General features: G+C 39.1%; 2 protein-coding genes across 2 annotated transcripts; both read left to right on the top strand.

Moving 5' to 3' along the window:
• Positions 1 to 5,180: 5,180 nt before the first annotated feature.
• Positions 5,181 to 13,183, top strand: synpo2b (synaptopodin 2b). The gene is made up of 3 exons (XM_030726466.1): positions 5,181 to 5,856; positions 6,661 to 8,729; positions 11,769 to 13,183. The coding sequence occupies exons 1-3, from the start codon at positions 5,181 to 5,183 to the stop codon at positions 12,276 to 12,278; spliced, it is 3,255 nt and encodes a 1,084-aa protein (XP_030582326.1). The 3' UTR covers positions 12,279 to 13,183.
• A 711-nt stretch (positions 13,184 to 13,894) lies between these two features.
• On the top strand, positions 13,895 to 17,963 carry myoz2b (myozenin 2b). Its single transcript, XM_030739945.1, has 6 exons — positions 13,895 to 14,011; positions 14,967 to 15,074; positions 15,870 to 16,036; positions 16,436 to 16,523; positions 17,215 to 17,377; positions 17,460 to 17,963. Exons 2-6 carry the CDS (start codon positions 14,993 to 14,995, stop codon positions 17,683 to 17,685), a joined length of 726 nt encoding a protein of 241 aa, XP_030595805.1. The 5' UTR covers positions 13,895 to 14,011; positions 14,967 to 14,992; the 3' UTR covers positions 17,686 to 17,963.
• Positions 17,964 to 20,017: the final 2,054 nt, after the last annotated feature.

Below are 20,017 nucleotides of genomic sequence, written 5' to 3'. Positions count from 1 at the left end.
TTAAATAATTAAAAAAAAAGTATTAAAAGGAATTCACATTTAAAAGGAATAAAAAAATATACTAAGCAGCACAAAGTAAACCTTAGGTGGGTGTGAATACGTTCAGTTTGAGCACTGATACAGGCTCACAGTAGATTGAAGAACGCACAAATAGAGTCGCTTAAATTTTTCTTCAGAAAGCAAACATGTGCAAAATGTGTCATGACTTGGTTAAATTAATATTTTTAAAAAAAGAGCATTACCTCAGAGCATTTCCATTACCAGGAAATATACTATTGTGTTCATTTAGTATACCATATACTATATATTGCTCATTCCATGGTAAATTAATAAGACTACTGACATGAAAAAACACAATGTTTTCCCGGGAGTGGCTTTTAACAAAAAGAAAATATACTGTAATGTGTAAAATATGTTTTCCTGCGAAGCCCTTAATATGTGATTTTACTTACTGAAGATTCCTTAGCTGTAAAATGATGTACAACTTGAAAAATGATTAAATGAGTGAAACCATGAGCAAACCACAGTTGCAAAACTAGATTTAGTTCCATTTACGGTCATTCCTTCAAAGAGAATAGCAGTCTTACATAATCTGTTTACCATTCAGCTGAGATATCCCCAAACTTTACCCTGATTTTTTAGAATTTTATGAAGTATAATTTAAAATGCATTTTGACAGCAAAGAGCAAATGACCACAAAGGTATAGCTACACTGATATAAAAACACCATACAGTATATCTGTGACTCTGCATATGACAGTCTTAGTATTACTGCAATTAGTTTAATTGTCCTCTCTTCAAGCAGTAAATTAACTTAATTAAATGCACACAGATACTAAACTGAAAACTTGTTTCAAATGAATCTAAAAATATCTTAAGCCTTCTCCAAGGACAAGTTCATTATGTCAACTTGCTGCTGGTGCATGACCTGAACTGTGTCGTGGAAACGGGGTGGGTTAGGAACACCTCTTCTTCTCTCTCTTTAAATACAGTAGCATACACGAATGACCGAGGCTACATATGAGCTGTTAGCAGGATAACGAACACTCAGAACCATTTTTTTTTTTTCATTTGAACAGACAGGATGTGAAGCTGCCAGTGCTGGACATCAGGTGCAGAGATGTATAATGTAAGTAGCTAATGTTTGGCAAATGATCTTCCTTTAAGAGTGCTTAAAGATGTCTTAATATAAGTGATTTGATTTCATTGCCTCTCCTTGGCTTTGATTAAAATCTTCATTCATAACAATAGTGAAAGGTGCTGTATTTATTATCATGTCACTAAGTTAGTCATTAAGTTTTTAACCTTTTACCTGTATTTCTGTTTTTTCTGCATTAGAAACCGGTTAAAGAAAAATGCAGCAACGCAAATTTAAAGTTTATATAAATCAGTAAATATAAATTGCTGGGTGCATGTTGATCTTTGTGGGTTCAGCTGATTTTTGTTTTGTCATAAGGCCCTTAGACTGAGCAATAAAAATCTATCTGTGGATACTGCTGAAAATGTCACCACATGTTTCTTATAAATGGCCGAGATTAGACTGTCTAATTATGTAAGAACATGGAAACATCTAATCCGCTCGAGCTCGGTCCTCATGGGGGTTGCCCTCCAGACCAAGAGTTCAGTCCTTAGTCAAGGATGCTGATTCCTTGTTTCCATGGCAATAAGTCAACAGGCTGAGGTTACTGCCATACTTGGAAAGAGAAATCCCATTGCAGCAAAGTCAGATTTGATGATGGTGGAGTGTTAAAGTGAAGTGGAACCAAGTGTGAAGATAAGCCAGTGGAATGGGACCGTGTTTGTATAAAATGTGGCAAGTGTGCAAGAGGTCTTACAGTTTTAGTAATCCTGCAGCTGCATGTGTTCTATGTTCTTTGTATAATAAGAGTATAGTAAAAAATATTTCTGTAAGGCTTAATGATCTCCCAGGCTCCAGTCCAGTAATGTGTGCATTTATTATGTCTGCAGTGGTAAATAGTAAATGCATTTTTTTTTCTTGCAATAGAGTCACCCCCACCCCCCACAAAACAAAACAAAACAAAACAAACAAACAAACAAAAACAGTTTTATCACTGAATAAAGTTTATGACAGTTTAAGTCATGGCAGAGTAGGAAGTCAGCTGCACACAAAAGCATGGTCATGAACAGTTGTGGTCAGAAGTGTACAAACACTCATCATGGGGATGAATGTCATGGTAATTTTGGGCTTTTAATGATTTCTTTAAATGTTTATTCTCCAGGGTGGAATAATTTTACAGCATGCATCTTTAATGACTAAAAATCAAGAACTGGGTGCACACATTTGAATTTATTTTGGATTTTCTCTAATCCAGGAGGGTCAAAAGTATATGTACAGTCTCAGATATATACAGTATGTACTGCCCCACTAATACTTGGTTAAATGTCCCTCAGTAAATTACACACGCACTCTTCTTGGTAGAAATGTTAGAGTTCATTTGAACTGGTTAGTTTCCTGGCATGGATCCGACTTTTAACCATAGTCCACAAAGAGGGTTGAGGTCAGGGCTTTGGGAAGGCCATTCCAGAAGCTTAATGTTAGCCTGCTTTATCCAGCCTAAAACCAGTTTTGATGTGTGTTTGGGATCATTGTTCTGTTGGAACACTCAACTGTGTCCAAGTTTCAACCAACTAGGTATTAATTTGAGGTGAAGTTGAAGAATTTGGAGGTAGTCCTCCTTCATTATTCCATCCACTTTGTGCAATGTACCAGTACCACTGGCAGCCCCAGAGCATGATGCTACCCCCACCATGCTTGATAACTGGCACAGTTTTCTTAGGTTTGAAAGCCTCATCTTTATTTCTCCAAATGTACCTCTTGTCATTGTTGCCAATGTTTGTCTGACCATAAAATTTTTCATCCATCCATCCATCCATCCATCTATTTTCTGCTGCTTCTTCGGGTCTGTGGCTTGGGGGTGGCAGTCTAAGCAGAGATGGCCAGACCTTTCCTCTCCCCAGCCACCTCCTCCAACTCTGCTAGGGGGACACAGAAGCATTCCCAAGCCAACTGAAAGGCATAATCTCTCCAGCATGTTTTAGGTCTGCTCAAGGAGCCTTCTCCAGAATTTACAGTACCAGTCAAAAGTTTGGACACACTTACCAATATGTCCAAACTTTTGACTGGTACTTTACATTTATTAAATTGTGAAAAGCCAGCAGTCCTTTACTCAAATCATTCATGGTCAAATCAGAGGTTCTAGCAAATAAATAAATTCAAATTTAAAACATTAAAAACGAAATGAAAAATACATGCAAGCTAAGTAACACATGTTAAATATTGTAGTTAATACTCACAATTAAAAATATGTTTAGTATCATAAGAATATTTACACTGGCAGTTGGGATCTGCAGCATAAATTCTCATGGTACGCCAGAACAAAATCCACCCCTAATTCATGCTAACACACAAGATAAAGTGCCAATTAATCCTAGTAATGCTGACCATGCGATAACACACATGCAATGATGTGAAAGTCAATTATCAGCCTGTATTTTCTCTGTATTTTCTTCATATCATTATCATTATCATATACCATTTACCATTCCCCCCATCCAGCTGCACATGGCGTTGAGTTGGATATTTATGATCTTTGGATGCTGATTGTTTTTAGTGATGACCTGATCATTTCTCCACTGCTGCCATCAAACCAAAATATTTGCTCAGAAGACATGTCAAAATCAAAGCAAAAACAAACAAAAAAACCCAACTGTTTTGCAGGTTACAGAATTCATTGTTTTTAGACACGTCGTAAGTTTTTCTCTGGTGCCATCATTGGGCCATTGTGGCAACTCCTAATGTGATGTAAAATTTACTGACCATATCCCACCAGGGAAACCTCCCCAAACTTGAATGAATGCCTATGTACATGAATAAGGCAGTACTCTATAGAAAGAGCATGCTTTCAAGACCCTTTAAGAAGTATTTTTTTCCATAAAATGTAGCTTATCTTTGAAATCCCATATGTAGCAATAAATGCTCAGCAGTCTTTTATAAATGAAAAATATGACTTTTTTAAAAACATGTCTTTGGTTTTCATCTAAACCGTTTCTGTGTATAAGAGAAAGTTAGCTTTCTTGTAGTGACATATATGGTTATGAGTGGATTATGAATGAACTTGTTTTTTTGTTGTTGTTGTTTTCTTTGTTTTTTAGATCCACTTATGCACAGCGTACTGTGTGAGACTACTCAGTGTAAAGATTCTGCAGCTCATACTAACTTTAGCCTAACTAAACAAAAGCTTACTGAGCCATATGGATGGTGTGTCACATAATATAATATAATATAATATAATATAATATAATATAATATAATATAATATAATATAATATAATATAATATAAACCTTATGTTCATATTCTGTTAGTGTGAGGGCACCACCTCCTGGTGGATGTCAGGAAATGTGTTTTAGAATAAAAGATTTTTATTTTCAGTAAAAACTATTTTTAGAGCTCCCCACTGCTCTACAAACAGCTTCCCCCCTCTCTGAGCCCTGGTCTGGCCATCTGTTTTGAACAGATTTTTTTTTTTTTGGTAAATTTCTATCCATAGCTGATTACAAAAAACAAAACAAAACAAAACAAAAAAACAATATGTTAATACAAGTGAAAACAAACATTGTCTTTAAGGGAGGAGAAGGAGGGCTCAGATTTAGTTCGTACATGGAAAGGCTGACAGAGATCAGAGTTGTTGTGACAGATGGGGACAGAGGAGGGAAAAGAAATCTCTTCATATAAACACAAGTTCAGCAAACAGCCACCCAATTGTTTTGCTTATGCTCTTGGATGTGAATGCTGTTTCCCCCATGATATTACATACCATTCCATTTACAGCAATGGCAGCTCTGTTGAAACTTCCACAGCAGAGCTGCACTTCCTATTGGGGATAGGAATCATTTAGGAAATAACATGGTAATCACTAATGTTACAAAGGTCATTGAATACTGAAATCTCTTGAGCTGAACAGAAAACAAATGTGACTTATAGTCAAGGGTAGACCTTATAGGGCATGCAATATTTTTATATAATATGTGAACTAAAATAGTTTGTTATATTGAAATCTATGCCTAAAGGGAAATGGTTCATTAGCTTTAAGTTCTTTGTCCTTGTCTTAATAAAGGTATCATTGGTGAAACCCAGGAAATTGTGAAACCCTATTAGAGATGGAACCGGAATTTGAAGATCAAGACCGCAGCGATAACTTGGCCCCCTGGTCAGGTTCAGATGGGTCCCAGGAGTTTTATGTGTCTGGATCCTACAATGAAGAGGAAGTTAGTGAAGCAGAGTACCACTTGGACCCAGAAAATACTCATATCCTCAAGTCTGACCCTGACTCCGACTCCCCAGAACACCTTCAAGACTGGGAATCTGCAGGTGAGCAACAGTCCCTGCCTGAACTTACTGGAAGTGAAGAAGAACTTTCATACCAGGAGGAGGATGACATCTACCTTAGTGAATCAAGAGAGTCCACTACAGAGTCTCCTCACATCCGAGCCTCAGAGCCTTCCTTGCATTCAGAGTGTCCAGACTCTGAGGATCATGCTGGCAAGATATCACGGCCACATTCCCAGTCTTCTTTCTCCTCTATTGGCTGTGCTGCTGATATGACCGTGGCCTTGACCCTGACCACAGGACACCCCCAGGGAGCCAGTAATAGAAAGGGCCCAGAGACTGGGAACAGCAAGCTTGAATCTTCAGAGGAAGGAGGGAGCAGCGAAGCACCTCCTGCTTCTGTCTCCTTTGGAATTTCAGATGAGGGTGCTGAGCAGGCAGAGAAGTGGAACTCAGAGTCTGACACAGATCTGTGCAGACCAGACAAGCACAGGACAAGGTACACACGTAAGTATTGATCTTCTACCCTCCTTTAATATCTCGATGAAGGTAGTATTGCAAAACTGCACAGTAGCAGAAGTTTTTTTTTTTCTAGATTTAAAATAATTTAAAGTGACTTATGAATGGTTAAAATTGAATTTGGTTGCTTTAAATGTGGCCAGTGAGGCACAAATTACAGTCAGAAAATAAAGTTAAATACAATTATTTTAGGCTGTATTTATTGCAGTCGTCATGTGACTCAAAAGAACATATTTAATTGATTAAATAACATTGACAAAGCACTATGGGTGCTGCTATTTCCATGCTGTAAGATACGGTCTATTTGAGGTAAACTTACTGGGAGAATACCCATGGCTTTAATAGTCAGAGCAGGATAAGAATAAAATATGACCATATGATGAGGCTGGTAGAAACAAATTTGACAGACACCAGCATATGTCACCCTGGCCTGTCACCTGATCCCTTTTCCGATCGTAAGCCTTGACTGCAGTGGAAAGTGAGCTCCTCACTTTTCTTGCCTTAAGGACCCCCCCCCCCCCCTCAAAAGTTAGCTGTAAGTAAATATGATGCTTTTATTAGTGCACTTGCTTCAGCAGGGGGAAATGAAATTGTGTCTTACCTGTCATGCTTGCATTAGTTGCTAATCCTAATGGCACTATCAGTCCCATGGTTATTTTATTTTCCTCTGCAATGACCAGTTAAGTACTGTGTAAACAAAAAACATTACAAATCACATTTTACTTTCTTATGTTGATGTTCAATTTCAACTTGTTGAAATTGTGCCTCCCTCCATCTTTTTCTTTGTCTCAGGGTTCAGTCACAGCGACAGCCAATCAGAAAGACATGTCAAGGAGACCAAGTCTAAATGTAAGAGAATTGCTCGGCTTCTAACTGATGCACCAAACCCCCGAAATAAGGGAGCCCTGCTGTTCAAAAAACGTCGGCAGAGAGTCAAGAAGTTTACGCTTGTGAGTTACGGAACTGGTGAAAACAAGCTTGACGGCGAAGACCAAATAGAGGAGGAAACTGAAGAAGTTACATCAGCCGGGTATAACTTTGTGGCCACAAGTGATTCTGAGTTAGAGGAGCAGTATTCTCTTTATCATCAGCAGCATAATTTGAGTCTGAATTGGGGAAGTGCCCGAGAAATGGAAGCTCTACCAGAGACAAAAGGGAAGGGAGTTTTGATGTTTGCCCAGCGGCGCAAACGAATAGATGAAATTGTGTCAGAGCACGAAGAGCTGAGGAGTAAAGGATTACCTGTGGAGGCATTAACAGTACCCGAATGTGCAGAACCACAGAATGTTTACGACACTGAAGAAATGTATGTGCATGCTGATCAGGCTGATCAACTTTACATGGATGCAAATCTCAAGCAGCATGGAGAATACCAAGAAGATTTCCAACAGATGAAACATCTGTCCAATTCGACAAAACCCTTGGTGCCAAACAGAACTGCAAAGCCTTTTCTAGGATTTCAAGATAGCCCAAGTTCTCCCCACACACCTGGGAGCGTTGTTCCAGTTACAATGAAGCAAGAAGCAAGATTTAAAGTACCTGTTCCTATTAACACTAACCCACTGGTTTGGTCTCCAACTGGTGACATTATAGCCTCAAGAGATGAACGAATATCTGTGCCAGCCATCAAAACTGGCATTCTACCGGAATCAAAACGGAAACCAACTAATAAACAGTCATCAAGGCCAGCACAAGATTTGGCTCTTCACATTCAAAACAAAGGGGAAAGGAGGTCTTATATTGAGTCGGAGGAAGACTGTTTTAGTCTAGGTGCTGAAGCTTGTAACTTTATGCAACCTAGAACAATAAAGCTCAAGAACCCCCCTCCAGTCGCCCCGAAACCCGCCATCAACCCAAACTGCCCACCTTGGATGAGAAGGAGTCCCTCCAACGAACCCTATATTCCACCAAGAAGTCCGGGTTCACAACCTTCGCACAGTCCTGTAGGTCCTCATAGCCAGCACTACTTACAGCAACAAGACTGGGCTCAGCCTCAACAGATGGCCAACCGTTGGGCACCAGATCAAACTCAGGCAACACTTCAAACACCTGCTAATGCCTGGGCTCCAGTCACCTCCTCTTCTCAGCTTCATCTTCAGCCAACCACAAATAGCTGGAGTCAACAGCCGCAACGATCCCCTGTGAGTATACAGACCCACAGCCCACAGTCAAAGAATATGCCAGATAGCACTCTGGATTCAATTGCCTCTTGCCCACCACAAACAGGGAAGTCATATATCCACTCATCAAAAGCGCCAGAGGTTTCTCCGAAGGGTCGTGTCTCAAACAGAGGTCCCATTCAGGCTGGCGATGGCTCTGCCATGGCTGGAAAAGGTGCAAAATTGTTTGCCAAAAGACAGTCCCGTATGGAGAAGTTTATTGTTGATGCTGAAACAGTGCAAGCAAGCAAAACCAGATCCCCCTCCCCAGCCTCGTCCCTTCCAAACTCTTGGAGGTATTCATCGAATATTCGTGCACCACCTCCATTATCATACAATCCCCTTCTTTCTCCTTTTTACCCTGCAGCCAAGCAACCCCCTTCCACAAGCCCCAAAATCAATCCCAAGACCAAAGAGAAATCTAAATCAGCCCCCAAGCACCTCAACTCTTTAGATATAATGAAACATCAGCCTTATCAGTTGGACTCATCACTGTTCAAATATAATGTGATCCCTGAAGCCAAAAGCTCCAGCCCCAGCCCCGGCCCCGGCCCCAGTCCCAGTTCCAAACCAGCCCCAGTGTCAAAGTTTGAGGCTACCAAAAACCTTAAACTTAGAGTTGCCTCTGCTCATTCTCCTTATAATACCTCTGAGCTTGCTGTTAAAAGCAAAGCAGAAGCCCCAACTAAGTCTCCTGGATCGGTAAGTTCCCAAAGTTCATCTGCCCAAAATACAAGATCAATTGAACCTCTCGCAACTGGCAAGCACATGAATGAAAAGCACACTGCCGCACCTGCAGCCCGTCACACAAGCAAAAAGCCAGCACAAAGCGCCAGACCTGCAAGCACAACCTCCCAGCAGTCATCTGCTGCTGAGAGCATAGCTTCAGCTTTCTCTCCTGCATCTCTTATTGCTAGAGGCGCACGTCAATTGGCTCCTCGGCCAAAATTTTCTGCTAAGAAGCCAGTGGTGATGAGCAGACAGTGGAGGCCTGTAGCCATGCTACATTAATTCTAATACTGTATATAGTCTTGTTTTGGTATAGTCAAGACTGAGATAGTGCAACTTGGCAGCCTCTGAAGTGTCTTAACAGGTGGAAATATATAGTTTTTGCACTAAATGTAGACTCAAATGAAATCATTTACAGAATGCAGCTATAAGGATCTGTTTAGCTGGCAATGTAAGGAAACAGCTGAAGGGACAGCTAAGCTCTTTTAAAACTGTGACAGATAAATTCAATATAAACTAAAACAAATTAATAAATTAGCACATGATGTAATCTCCCTGACAGCTGGAGAAGAAAAGGAAAAGCAAAAGGATGTGCTATTCTGTGTGCAGAGATGCTTGTTGTACTGCAGTCTCTAGTCTTCTTGTTTTTTTTTTTTTAGATTACATGCAATTTGTATGTAAAAGTTGTAACCAGTGACACCCAAAACAATACAAAACAAACACAAACCCTTTATTGTTACATATGTTTGCCCCAATCAAATTTGATTTTCTTTTCCTTGTTTATTTCTAGTATTCTGTTATCTGAGATAATGGTTACTCACTTGTACAATGGCATTTGCCAGATATTTATAATATTTCATGCATTTGGGGAAACAATTTGCATTTGCTTCAGTCTCATTCCAGACTTTGATGGGATTAGAGCAGCAAAAAACATTCACTTTGTTTGTGACCTGATGACTAAAATGTCTTTAAAATGTTTTTGGTTTTTTTTTCTAATTTGGCTAGTTCACATTATGGCCAGTTATTCAACTGTCAGAAAAGTCTTCAGAAACAAGCAAAAATATCACAGAGATTTGAATGTTCTGCTACTGGTTCACATTATTAGCAACTCAAAGTGAAAACAGGAAAACATCTGCTCCAGCTCTTTGTCCCTTTATCTTTCTGACAGTGTTTGCACTTCTTGTACTCAGCACTACTATTAAAGTTCTCTTTCCTCCCACTTGTGTGCTTCATGTGTGTGTCACAAATGACTTCTCTGTTTCTTTCCTTTTCTCACTGCCTCACACTTTCACACAAAAGTGGCTCATTTTTATTGCACCTTTGGTTTTTATGATGTATTCTTTCAAACGTAGCTGTTCGTGTGTGTTTTTGTCACAGCTTTTTCATCTTAACCCTTCTACTACCACAGGGGTCACTGGTGGCCTTGACCCCTGTGGTAGTAAAAGGGTTAAGCTCTGAATGTGGAAAGTTTGGAACTATGATCTCAGCCCTAAAAATATAGATTTTTGCACACTTTTCTAAGCAGAATTTGATTCTGCTATTCTAAAGGTTCATAGACAGCATGTCATGAGCTTCTATCATGTTAAATGATATATTATCTGTATGCAGCGTAGAGGCATTTTTAAAATTACATCTGAAGAAAGGCTAGGGTCAACTTAAGCTTTGAGTTGTGTTGGCGGTTCCATATATCCAACATTCACAAACTCATTGTTACTAGAACAATAAGCATTGCAAACAATCAATAAATTTTTTTTGCCACCCATTATTATTCTCTCAAAATTTTGACTTCATAGCTCTAATTCTTAAGTTATTTTCCCAATTTCGAGTTATTTTCTCAGAAGTTTAAGTTAGTAAGTTGAAATTTTGAGACACCTAATTCAAAATTTTGACATGACAACCTAAAATAAATACATAAATAAAAAATAAATAATGTAATTCTCATTCAAATTCTAATTAAAGCAGGATTTCTCCTGTAGACACATTGGCAGAGAAAATAGTTCCAAGCAAAGTTTTTTCATCTTTTTCTTCTTTTTTACCGCTGTACTTGTTTCAAGGTGCATGAACCAGCAGCAGGTAAGTTGTGAATTATTCTTCATTTAGTCTTAATGTTTCCCAAAATTCAGATTTATGACTTATACACATGGGATATATATATTTATTCCTTCTTCAGGGTGCAGAAACACAAATATACCAACACAGCAATTACAGCTTCACTCACCACAAGTGTGCAACACCAAGTACATGCATCATTTTCATCATCATCATTTACAGTACATCATATAGTGTATAGCCACAACAATATCAAATATACACAACTGTCAGACAAGAAAGACAGCCGTATGGGTCAACTTTAGTCAATCACAAAAATAGGGCTCCTAATTTAGGACAAAAGTAGTGACTATAAGAAACATGAGATCTAAGTCCTCATTTAGACCAGGGTAACCAGTGGCCTTAAACAGTATATGCCTCTTTCTTTGAGGCATTTCATTGTATTCCCCCCTCGAGCATCAAAACTAATATTTTCAATACCTGACACTCTTAGGGCTGAATCATTGCCCTGGTGTGCTTCCATGGAGTTTTGCCACAGGATATTTCAAGGATAATCTCCTTTAATTGAGCTTTACATAGAAACAACCACCAGTGCATTTAAGACAGTATCTTTAGTGTCTTTAGTCCAGTAAAATAAGGGCCTTTTATTACTTTTCCAAACCTACCTTCAGTCCCTGGACTTGGATTTTTATGCCATATTTCATTTGGAATCAGGAAGCATTACAGGTTTTTAAAATAAAAGTAATAATAATAATAATAATGGGAAAAAATAGTATTCTTTTTTCTACATTTTTCTATTTATTTCAGAAAAAAAGGTATCTTGCAGTTGATTGCATTTCTTTATGCACTCAAACTTAAAATATCAACCCACTATAAAAGTTTTAGCGCTCCATGTTTCAGTGAAGCCACAAGGTGGCAGCAGAGTCTGTCACACCAACCAACAAGTTTGTGCTTTTCTTTCAGGGATTTGGTAGAAGTCGTTCCCTGAGCCTGCCCAAGAGACTGAATTCAGTGCCTTCTCCTGGACTGCTGTCACCTGTGAGCACACCTGGGATACAACCAATACAGAGGAAAACATCATTGCAAGAAAAAGTCTGCAAACCACCGACACCATGGGAGGCAGCTTCAAGAAGCCCATTAGGCTCAGTGGATGAAGCATTTTTGTTTCTCCCCTCATCTGTCACTACTAATGTCAAAGCTGCAGAGCACCGGGGATCTTTGCCAGAGCCTCCAGAAGAATGGAAGCGCAGGGTGTCTCTTGATCCTGCACCTGTCAGCAAGAGTCATTATCATCATGAGACCCCAGCTTTTCATGCTCTTACCCAGAGCAGGACATTCTCACCTGAGAAACCAGCCTTCTATGGGCCTCCCTTCAGACCTGCCCAGCCTCTTAGGGCCAGTATCGGGCACATGACACAAGGCTCCAGTCCAACAAAGTATTCTCCTGTGTACAGTGAAGTCCAGCGAAGTTAAAACTGCTGAGACAAAATTGGATATAAAAGAAAGAAAATAATAAATTATATTAACATTATAGGGTGCAGCTGTTCATTCAAAGTATAGTAAATATGAAATGTTGAATAGCGTGCTTATCTCAAGCAGATGGACTTCCGTATGTTGACTCTATCTATTTGATGAAAAATTAGGTTGTTAGTGGCATGAGTAGGGTAAGGCTTTGGGCACAGTTTAAGCTATTTGTTATGTAGGTTTTGCATTTATGGCAGGATGGATGGCTGTGTTCATGATATGAGAAATCACGTGGTTTAACGCAAGAAGGTACTGTGATGATTGTGTGAGATATTAGCTCAGCTTTGATGGGAGGTTTTACAACACAGTGGCATTTAAGACAAATGGTAATATGCATGTGTTAACATAAGTTTAAATGAACACTGCTGTAACCATTAAAGATATCACTCATCCTATAATAATCAGACTTTCTCTCAATCCTAATGTAGTGGCACCAATCATTTCCATTCATTTCATTCACTTTTTGTTGGCTGTCTTTTATAAACAAGTGTATGAGCCACAATACATTTTCACAATACACAATACACAATACAAGTAGGAACCTCACAGTCAGTGTTATTTTTTTTTTAAAAAAACTGTTGAACTGCATGTTGGCTTTTTATTTTATTTTTTATTTTTGCTTTTATTGTGTTTATGTTTTAACATGAATGAATCTGGCATGCATGCATACATTTATGAAGTATCCCACCTTTGATCAGACACTGTGTGGTGTTAAAGTGTTAACAGAAGCAGATGCTGTCCTTGAGTGCCAGAGTTTCCACGTGACGTGTGCAGATTTAAAGTTGGGCTTTTACCGTGTGAAGTGCCATTGTTTTCACTTTTAAACACAAGCAATAAAAGAGATTAAACACAAACTTTAAATGCGGTTCCTGACTGTAATTGGTTTCTGAGAAGTCCACTGATATATTCTTTTAATTCCTCTGTTCCACTTTTTTCAGTTCAGATCATAGGGTAATAACACATGCTGCTGATACTGGTACTGATTTTAGAAACTGAGCTGACAAGCTTTGCATTCAGCTTTATACCTCCTTTAAATGTCACAAAAGATTAAACGGTCAGTATGTGTGTAACACTGCAACAGCTTTAACTGCCAGAATAATGACTTTGACATAAAATCCTTCTTGGCAAAGCACCATCACTCCTTTAACACCACTCTTTTATCTGTGTATCATTATCCAAAGTGAGTAATTACACATAATGATGGCAACACAACTCAGTTTGAAGAGAGAAGTACATGCGCAGCATTAACAACCTCCCTAACTTGAAGGCTCAGTATCTCAAAGGTTAGGTCAGCCTACACAGATGTGTTGAATTTAAAGATTTGAGAAACAGGAGTTACCCCAAACAATCTCAGTGGGCATGTGTGTGTGTGTGTGTGTGTGTGTGTCTGTGTCTGTGTGCTGACCATCCTTTACTCTTCTTCTCTCTCCCTCTCCCTCTGATAGCGATCCTTGCCCCATGGTGTTTGAGAGTGGTTTTGAGTGTTTGGCAGGTTAAATTTAGCCTATTGATGTAAGCTGCATTCCACTCACAACAGACACAGAGACACACTCACAGTTTGGCTTTAGTGTCCAGGAGTGTGAAGATCAGGGAAGATCAAACTACCTACTGTAGGTTGACCCCTGAGTCTCTGTGTCTCCTCTTCAAGGATACAGGTTGCACCCTAAGGGACGCCATCCCAGGTACAGGCAAGCCTCATCAAGCGTATTTTTTGAATATGTGGTATATGTGGTTGTGATTATATTAATACAGCTCTTTTGGAAAATTACATTTGACACTATCTAACATTTAGGCTTTCTTAATGACCGCATGGGTATTTAGCAGTTTATTAGACCATTAGATATATTTTCTGTCTCAAGAATCTCAGTGATGGTTTTCTTTTTATTTGTATTGCATGGGAAATATTTTTAACATGTTCCTGCAATGTCAACAGCACAGGGCACAACTGAGCTATTCAACATTTCAGAGTTTCTAAAAAGTATTTTTAGCGGTGCACAATCTTTGATCTCATTCTGAATTTAGCAACAAAGTAAACCTAAAAATACACAAAACACTGAGAGAAATATTCTTGGTATCATGTTTGAGCACTTTTATTTGGCAGTGCAGGGCTATGATTGTGTCCAGCTATGGTACAAACTTAGGACACGAATTCATCCTTGACCTTTAAGCAAAATTAAAGGGGATGCCACTAACGTTAGCTCACGTACTCAAAAACTGATGCTGTGATGAAAAGAGATTTAAGAATTGTGTGTATAGTAGCAATGCATGCACAATGGAGCTTTTTTGATTATGCAATACTCTGTAATCTTTAAATGTGAGGCCTGCAGAGTTTATTTTAAAATGACATATATTGTGTACTATCCAAATCATCTTAAACGTACAATAAATGGGACATAGACTCAAAAAATATATATATATGTTTTACTAGTGAATTATGTACCAAAAAAGGAAGGCAATTAAGACTGTATGAATATATTTTGAGTTTTATTCAGTGATCTTTCAAAACTCTCCCTTTCATAGGTGGCCTTATGTTTAAATTCAACAAACACAAAGCTCTATAAACATATGAACAAAAAATAAAACTCCTTTATGATTCTGGCAGAACAACTTCATCCTGTGTCCTGTATGTATTTCCAGTCCTGCTGAGTTCTGCCAAAGCCGCAATGTCACAATTCTGTACAATGCCACCTGGAGAGAGGAAGAAGCGTGCCGCAGCTATATGCCAAGAGGTCCATGGTACCAGCGGTATGATATTAGAGCTGAGGCTCTGCAGACAAACACAAGAGAAAGTCCGTTGTGATCAGAGTTCAAAATGTCAAGGCTGCTCTCCGGCGACTGCCATAAATCAGCTAAGGGGATGATTTACTACCTATGGTGGTTAAGTCTTTGTCATTTCAAAAGTCTATTTCTGGGTGGGTGTCAAAGGGGAGGGAAGTCGGGAGGGCCAACAGCTGTTTGGGAAACGTGAAGGTCTGTGACAGCTGGGGTACATTCTGTCTGTACACGTGGATGAAGGAGCATCACGTACAACCAAAACTAAACCTCAAGCAGAAGTACAATGAGAGCAATTCATTTTCCATGACAAGGCTTACAAAATTAAAATGATAAATTTTGTGACTCATATAATGTTATCTTATGAGCTCTCTTAAACCCAACCAAACTGATACCACAGGACATTATTTTGTGCGTATTGATATTCTCTATCCAACATTTTCAGCTTTGAAACCATCTGGCTAGAGCCACAATAACCTTCTGTTGGTTTATGGGAAAGTCAGCTACTGGCAACTATTGACATAAATCAGGAGCCTTTGCCTGCAGCCCCTGATTTATAACCCAACCAGTCATCAGTGACAATGAAAAATTCAAAGTTAAAAAATTAAATAATACATGTAAAATATGAAATATCGATCTGGAAAAATATTGTGTCATTATTATGTAAACTATAATGAAGACATTTAACCTACTGATGCAGTAGATGTACATAACAGATTGCTTTTTTCCCCGTCTTTATATTTTTTTGTCGTATTTGTTGTCGGACAGGTGACGTTATGGACCTCGGAAAGAAGCTCAGCATTCCTAAAGACATCATGTTGGAGGAGTTATCTCTGCTTTCCAACAGAGGTTCTCGGCTTTTCAAAATGCGCCAGAGGAGATCTGACAAATACACGTTTGAAAGTATTCAAAATGAAGCAAACGCGCTGCTCAATGTAAGTCGACCTGTTATTTAGTCATTTTATTTACTTTTTATTTGCTGTCTCTACCGGAAGTCGTGGGATAAAAAATAAAGAAAATTTGTAGAGGTGTCTGTGTACATTTATCAGGATATTTGCTCTTGATAAAGAGTGTTGTAACACACTGATGATAACAGAGACATGTGCCATTTGCATCCTGCAAGCGAGTCTTCTGAGAGGCTTCTCAGGCACTTTGCTGAGGAGCTGTTTCCTTTTTTATCAGTGCATGTTAGTGTGTGTGTGTGTGTGTGTGTGGATCCTTATGCACAGAAGACAAAAGCAGTAAGAGATGTAGCAATTTTACATGTAGCTACACAACTGATGTTTTAACCCACAGGAAAACACACATATGATGTACTTTATTCTGTTTTGCAGAGCGACATTTTGAATGAAAACACACACAGTGTGGAAATAAAGGTGGAGCCACCAGCCAATGGAAATAATGCAGAAAAAAAAGATTCAGGTAATTATGCAGTTTGTGTTTTACATAATGGGGAACATTAAGATTAGGTAAGGATCTAAATATAGTCACATAAATAAATAAATAAATCTTAATCAAAGATGCAGTTTTGAAATGGATTACTTTCTTTTACGTTTCCTCCATTGTGCATGAGACTAAAATAAAGCTGCACAGTCAAATAAAAGCTACTGATTATGTAATGCTGTCATGATAATGACAACTGGTATCATACAGTCGTAACAGCTGGTCTTATCTTATGGCAACTGATTTTCAGAACAGGACATCATGTACTAAATGTGAATATGATTAATTATACAACCTGGGCAGCTTTAAAAGCTTCATTTAATTTGATCATTTCAATAGCAAACAGAGCCCTGTGCCTGCTCCAAGAGGCTTCAGCACAATATCATCTCATGTCGACACATTATATGATGAGCACTCACTTCAGCTATGTGCTATTTTTAAGGCCTCAGATCATAATGACGGACAACTCAGTCTGCCTGTGTTAAGTGTTCTCTAAGTGCAGTATCTATTCATAATCCTGTCCACTTTATAACATTAAGGCACAAGAAAACAGCTCTGAGTTAACACGTAAAAGCAAGTCAATCTGACAGATCGTTCTGTTGCAACGTTCGAACAATCGCTCAGATTATGATCTCATGTTGGCTGATTCTGATGGTTTTCTCCTTCACAGTAACGACTACTGAGAAGTTAAATCCCACAGCTACGCACAAGTCCTATCACTCCCCATGGGAGGAGGCCCTCCTCCGTAACCCTGACCTCGCTGAAACTCTTAAACTAAAAATGCCAGCAGCAGACCCACAGCAAGACCTTCCTGAATACAAATGCTTCAACCGGTGAGAAAACTATGAGTCTATATTAATGATTCGGTGCTGAGCGTGGCAAAGATTGGCATTCATGAACTGATCTTAATTACAGGGTTGCCACTCCTTATGGTGGCTTTGACAAAGCTCCCAGAGGAATCACATTTAAACTACCTGAGGTGGATCTGAACCCCCCAAAATACCCAGAACTCCAGGACACAGGGATGAAGCGACCCACCTTCAACAGAACGGCCCAGGGATGGATATCTGAGGGCACCCATCTGATTGTACCTACTATTACCCTGGAGCCTATCCCAGTCCCAGAGTCTGATGACCTGTAGATGATTTTATGCAAAATGTTGCCAACTTGGTGATGCCTGTGACAAAAAACAGCCAATTAGTAATGCAGATTTAAAAAAAAAAAAAGAAAAAAAAGAAAAATTGAGATTTTAATGAACACAGAGAGTTTCATGCATTTGATAATCTCTTAACTTTAATGTTTACTGCCGTGGAAAACATGCATCAAAGAAAACAATGTAAATAGAAAAATGAATGTGCCCCTACATATTCCAGGAAGAGTCTCCAGAGATACTGAAAATATATCTGTAAATTATAAAGATGCTGAAATGAATGAAGTTATGAACATGCAATGTAAATAAAAAAAACACGATATATTTATTGGTGGTACAAGAAAAAAAAATGGTCGCACAACAAATTATATTTACTTAATATTCACATTTATTAACAACTCATGACCACTTTGTTAGGTACACCTGTTCAACTGTCTGTTAACACAAATATCTAATCAGTCAATCACATGGCAACAACTCAGTACATTTAGGCATGTAGATATGATCAAGACAGTCTGCTGAAGTTCAAACTGAGCATCAGAATGGGGAAGAAAGATGATTAAATTACTTTGAACATGACATGGTTGCTGGTGCCAGAGGGGCTGGACTGGGTATTTCAGAAACTGCAGCTCTGCTGGGATGTTCTCACACAAACATCTCTAAAGTTTACAGAGAATGGTCCAAAGAAAGAAAGAAAGAAAGAAAGAAAGAAAGAAAGAAGAAAGAAAGAAAGAAAGAAATATCCAGTGAGCTGCAGTTCTCTGGGAAAAAATAATTTGTTGATGCCAGAGGTCAGAGGAGAATGGGCAGACTGCTTCAAGTGGATAGGAAGGCACTATAATTGGCTGCTTAACTAAAAAATAATAATGTGATCTGCTATTTTTTTCTGCCTTTTTTTTAAACTGAAAATTAAAAAATTCATGGATGACACCAATGATTATACTTTAGCATTAAAAATATCATTTTGATTAAAGAGCTCATGCATACTGGTGGATTAACTATTACAGAAACATAAAAACTTATTTTGGTATTTACCATTACTGTTAATTTTGGTGAGCTGTGGTATAAACCTCACGCTGGGTGGTGGTCTTTGTTAAGCACTTTATTTTTAATTGTTTCATTATTGACATGATAAAAAATGACGCAAGCTGTAGATGTTTCACATTGTTCTCCACCACTCCCCAAAAGATGAGATAATGAGAAGTGATATTTTAATTTCATGGTTGCTGTCAAAACAGCCCTGACCCACTGAGTCATGGACTACATTTGACCCCTGAAGGTGTGCTGTGGTGTCTGCACCAAGATGTTAGCAGCAGATCCTTTAAGTTGTGAGGTTGTTCCTCGGTGGATCGGACTTGTTTGTCCAGCATTTCCCACAGATGCTTGATTGAATTGGGATTTGGGGAATTTGGAGGCCAAGCCAACACCTCAAACTTGTTGCTGTGCTCCTCAAACCATTCCTGAGCCATTTTTGCTTTGTGGCAGGGGGCATTACCCTGCTGAAAGAGGCCACAGTCATCAGGGAATACCATTTCCATGAAAGGGTGTACATGGTCTGCAACAAAGCTTAGGTAGATGGTACATGTCAAAGTAACATCCACATGGATGGCAGGACCCAAGGTTTTCCAGGAGAACATTGCCCAAAGCATCACACTGCTTTTGCTGGCTTGCCTTTATCCTCATGTAAGCAACGCACACACACCCGGCCATCCACGTGATGTAAAATAAATAAATAAATGTGATTCATCAGATGAGGCCACTTTCTTCCATTGCTCCATGGTCTAGTTCGGATGTTCTTGTGCCCATTATTGGCACTGTTGGTGGGTGAAGGGTGAGCACCCTGTCTGTTCTGCAGCCATGCAGCCCCATACACAACAAACTGCAATGCACTGTGTATTCTGACATCTTTCTATCAGAACCAGAATTAACTTTTTTGGCAATTTGAGCTACAGTAGCCCGTCTGTTGGATCGGGCCACACGGGCCAGCCTTTGCTCCCAAAGTGTATTAGTGACACTTGGCTGCCCATGACCTGTCGCTGGTTTCTTCCTTGGACCCCTTTTGATAGATACTGACCACTGCAGACTGTAAACACCCCACAAGAGCTGCAGTTTTGGATATGCTCTGACCCACTTTCTAGCATCACAGTTTGGCTCCATCAAACTTGCTCAGATCCTTATGCTTGCCCATGTTTCCTGCTTCTAACACATCAACTTTGAGGACAAAATGTTTACTTGCTCCCTAAAACAACCCACCCACTAACAGGTGCCATGATGAAGAGATAATCAGTGATATTCACTTCATCAGTCAGTGGTCATAATGTTA

The sequence above is a fragment of the Archocentrus centrarchus genome, chromosome 1 (genome assembly GCF_007364275.1).
Source record: "Archocentrus centrarchus isolate MPI-CPG fArcCen1 chromosome 1, fArcCen1, whole genome shotgun sequence".
Lineage (NCBI taxonomy): Eukaryota > Metazoa > Chordata > Actinopteri > Cichliformes > Cichlidae > Archocentrus > Archocentrus centrarchus.
The sequence above is the reverse complement of the archived record's forward strand: the minus strand, read 5'-3'. Positions and strand labels throughout refer to the sequence as shown.

Bases quoted from the DNA above. Each gene is read 5' to 3' on its own strand.
- synpo2b (XM_030726466.1), top strand. From the start codon at position 5,181: ATGGAACCGGAATTTGAAGATCAAGACCGCAGCGATAACTTGGCCCCC. The intron at 5,857-6,660 runs GTAAGTATTGAT...TCTTTGTCTCAG, and splicing joins GCACAGGACAAGGTACACAC to GGTTCAGTCACAGCGACAGC. The intron at 8,730-11,768 runs GTAAGTTCCCAA...CTTTTCTTTCAG, and splicing joins CAACTAAGTCTCCTGGATCG to GGATTTGGTAGAAGTCGTTC.
- myoz2b (XM_030739945.1), top strand. From the start codon at position 14,993: ATGTCACAATTCTGTACAATGCCACCTGGAGAGAGGAAGAAGCGTGCC. The intron at 16,037-16,435 runs GTAAGTCGACCT...TCTGTTTTGCAG, and splicing joins AAGCAAACGCGCTGCTCAAT to AGCGACATTTTGAATGAAAA. The intron at 16,524-17,214 runs GTAATTATGCAG...TCTCCTTCACAG, and splicing joins TGCAGAAAAAAAAGATTCAG to TAACGACTACTGAGAAGTTA.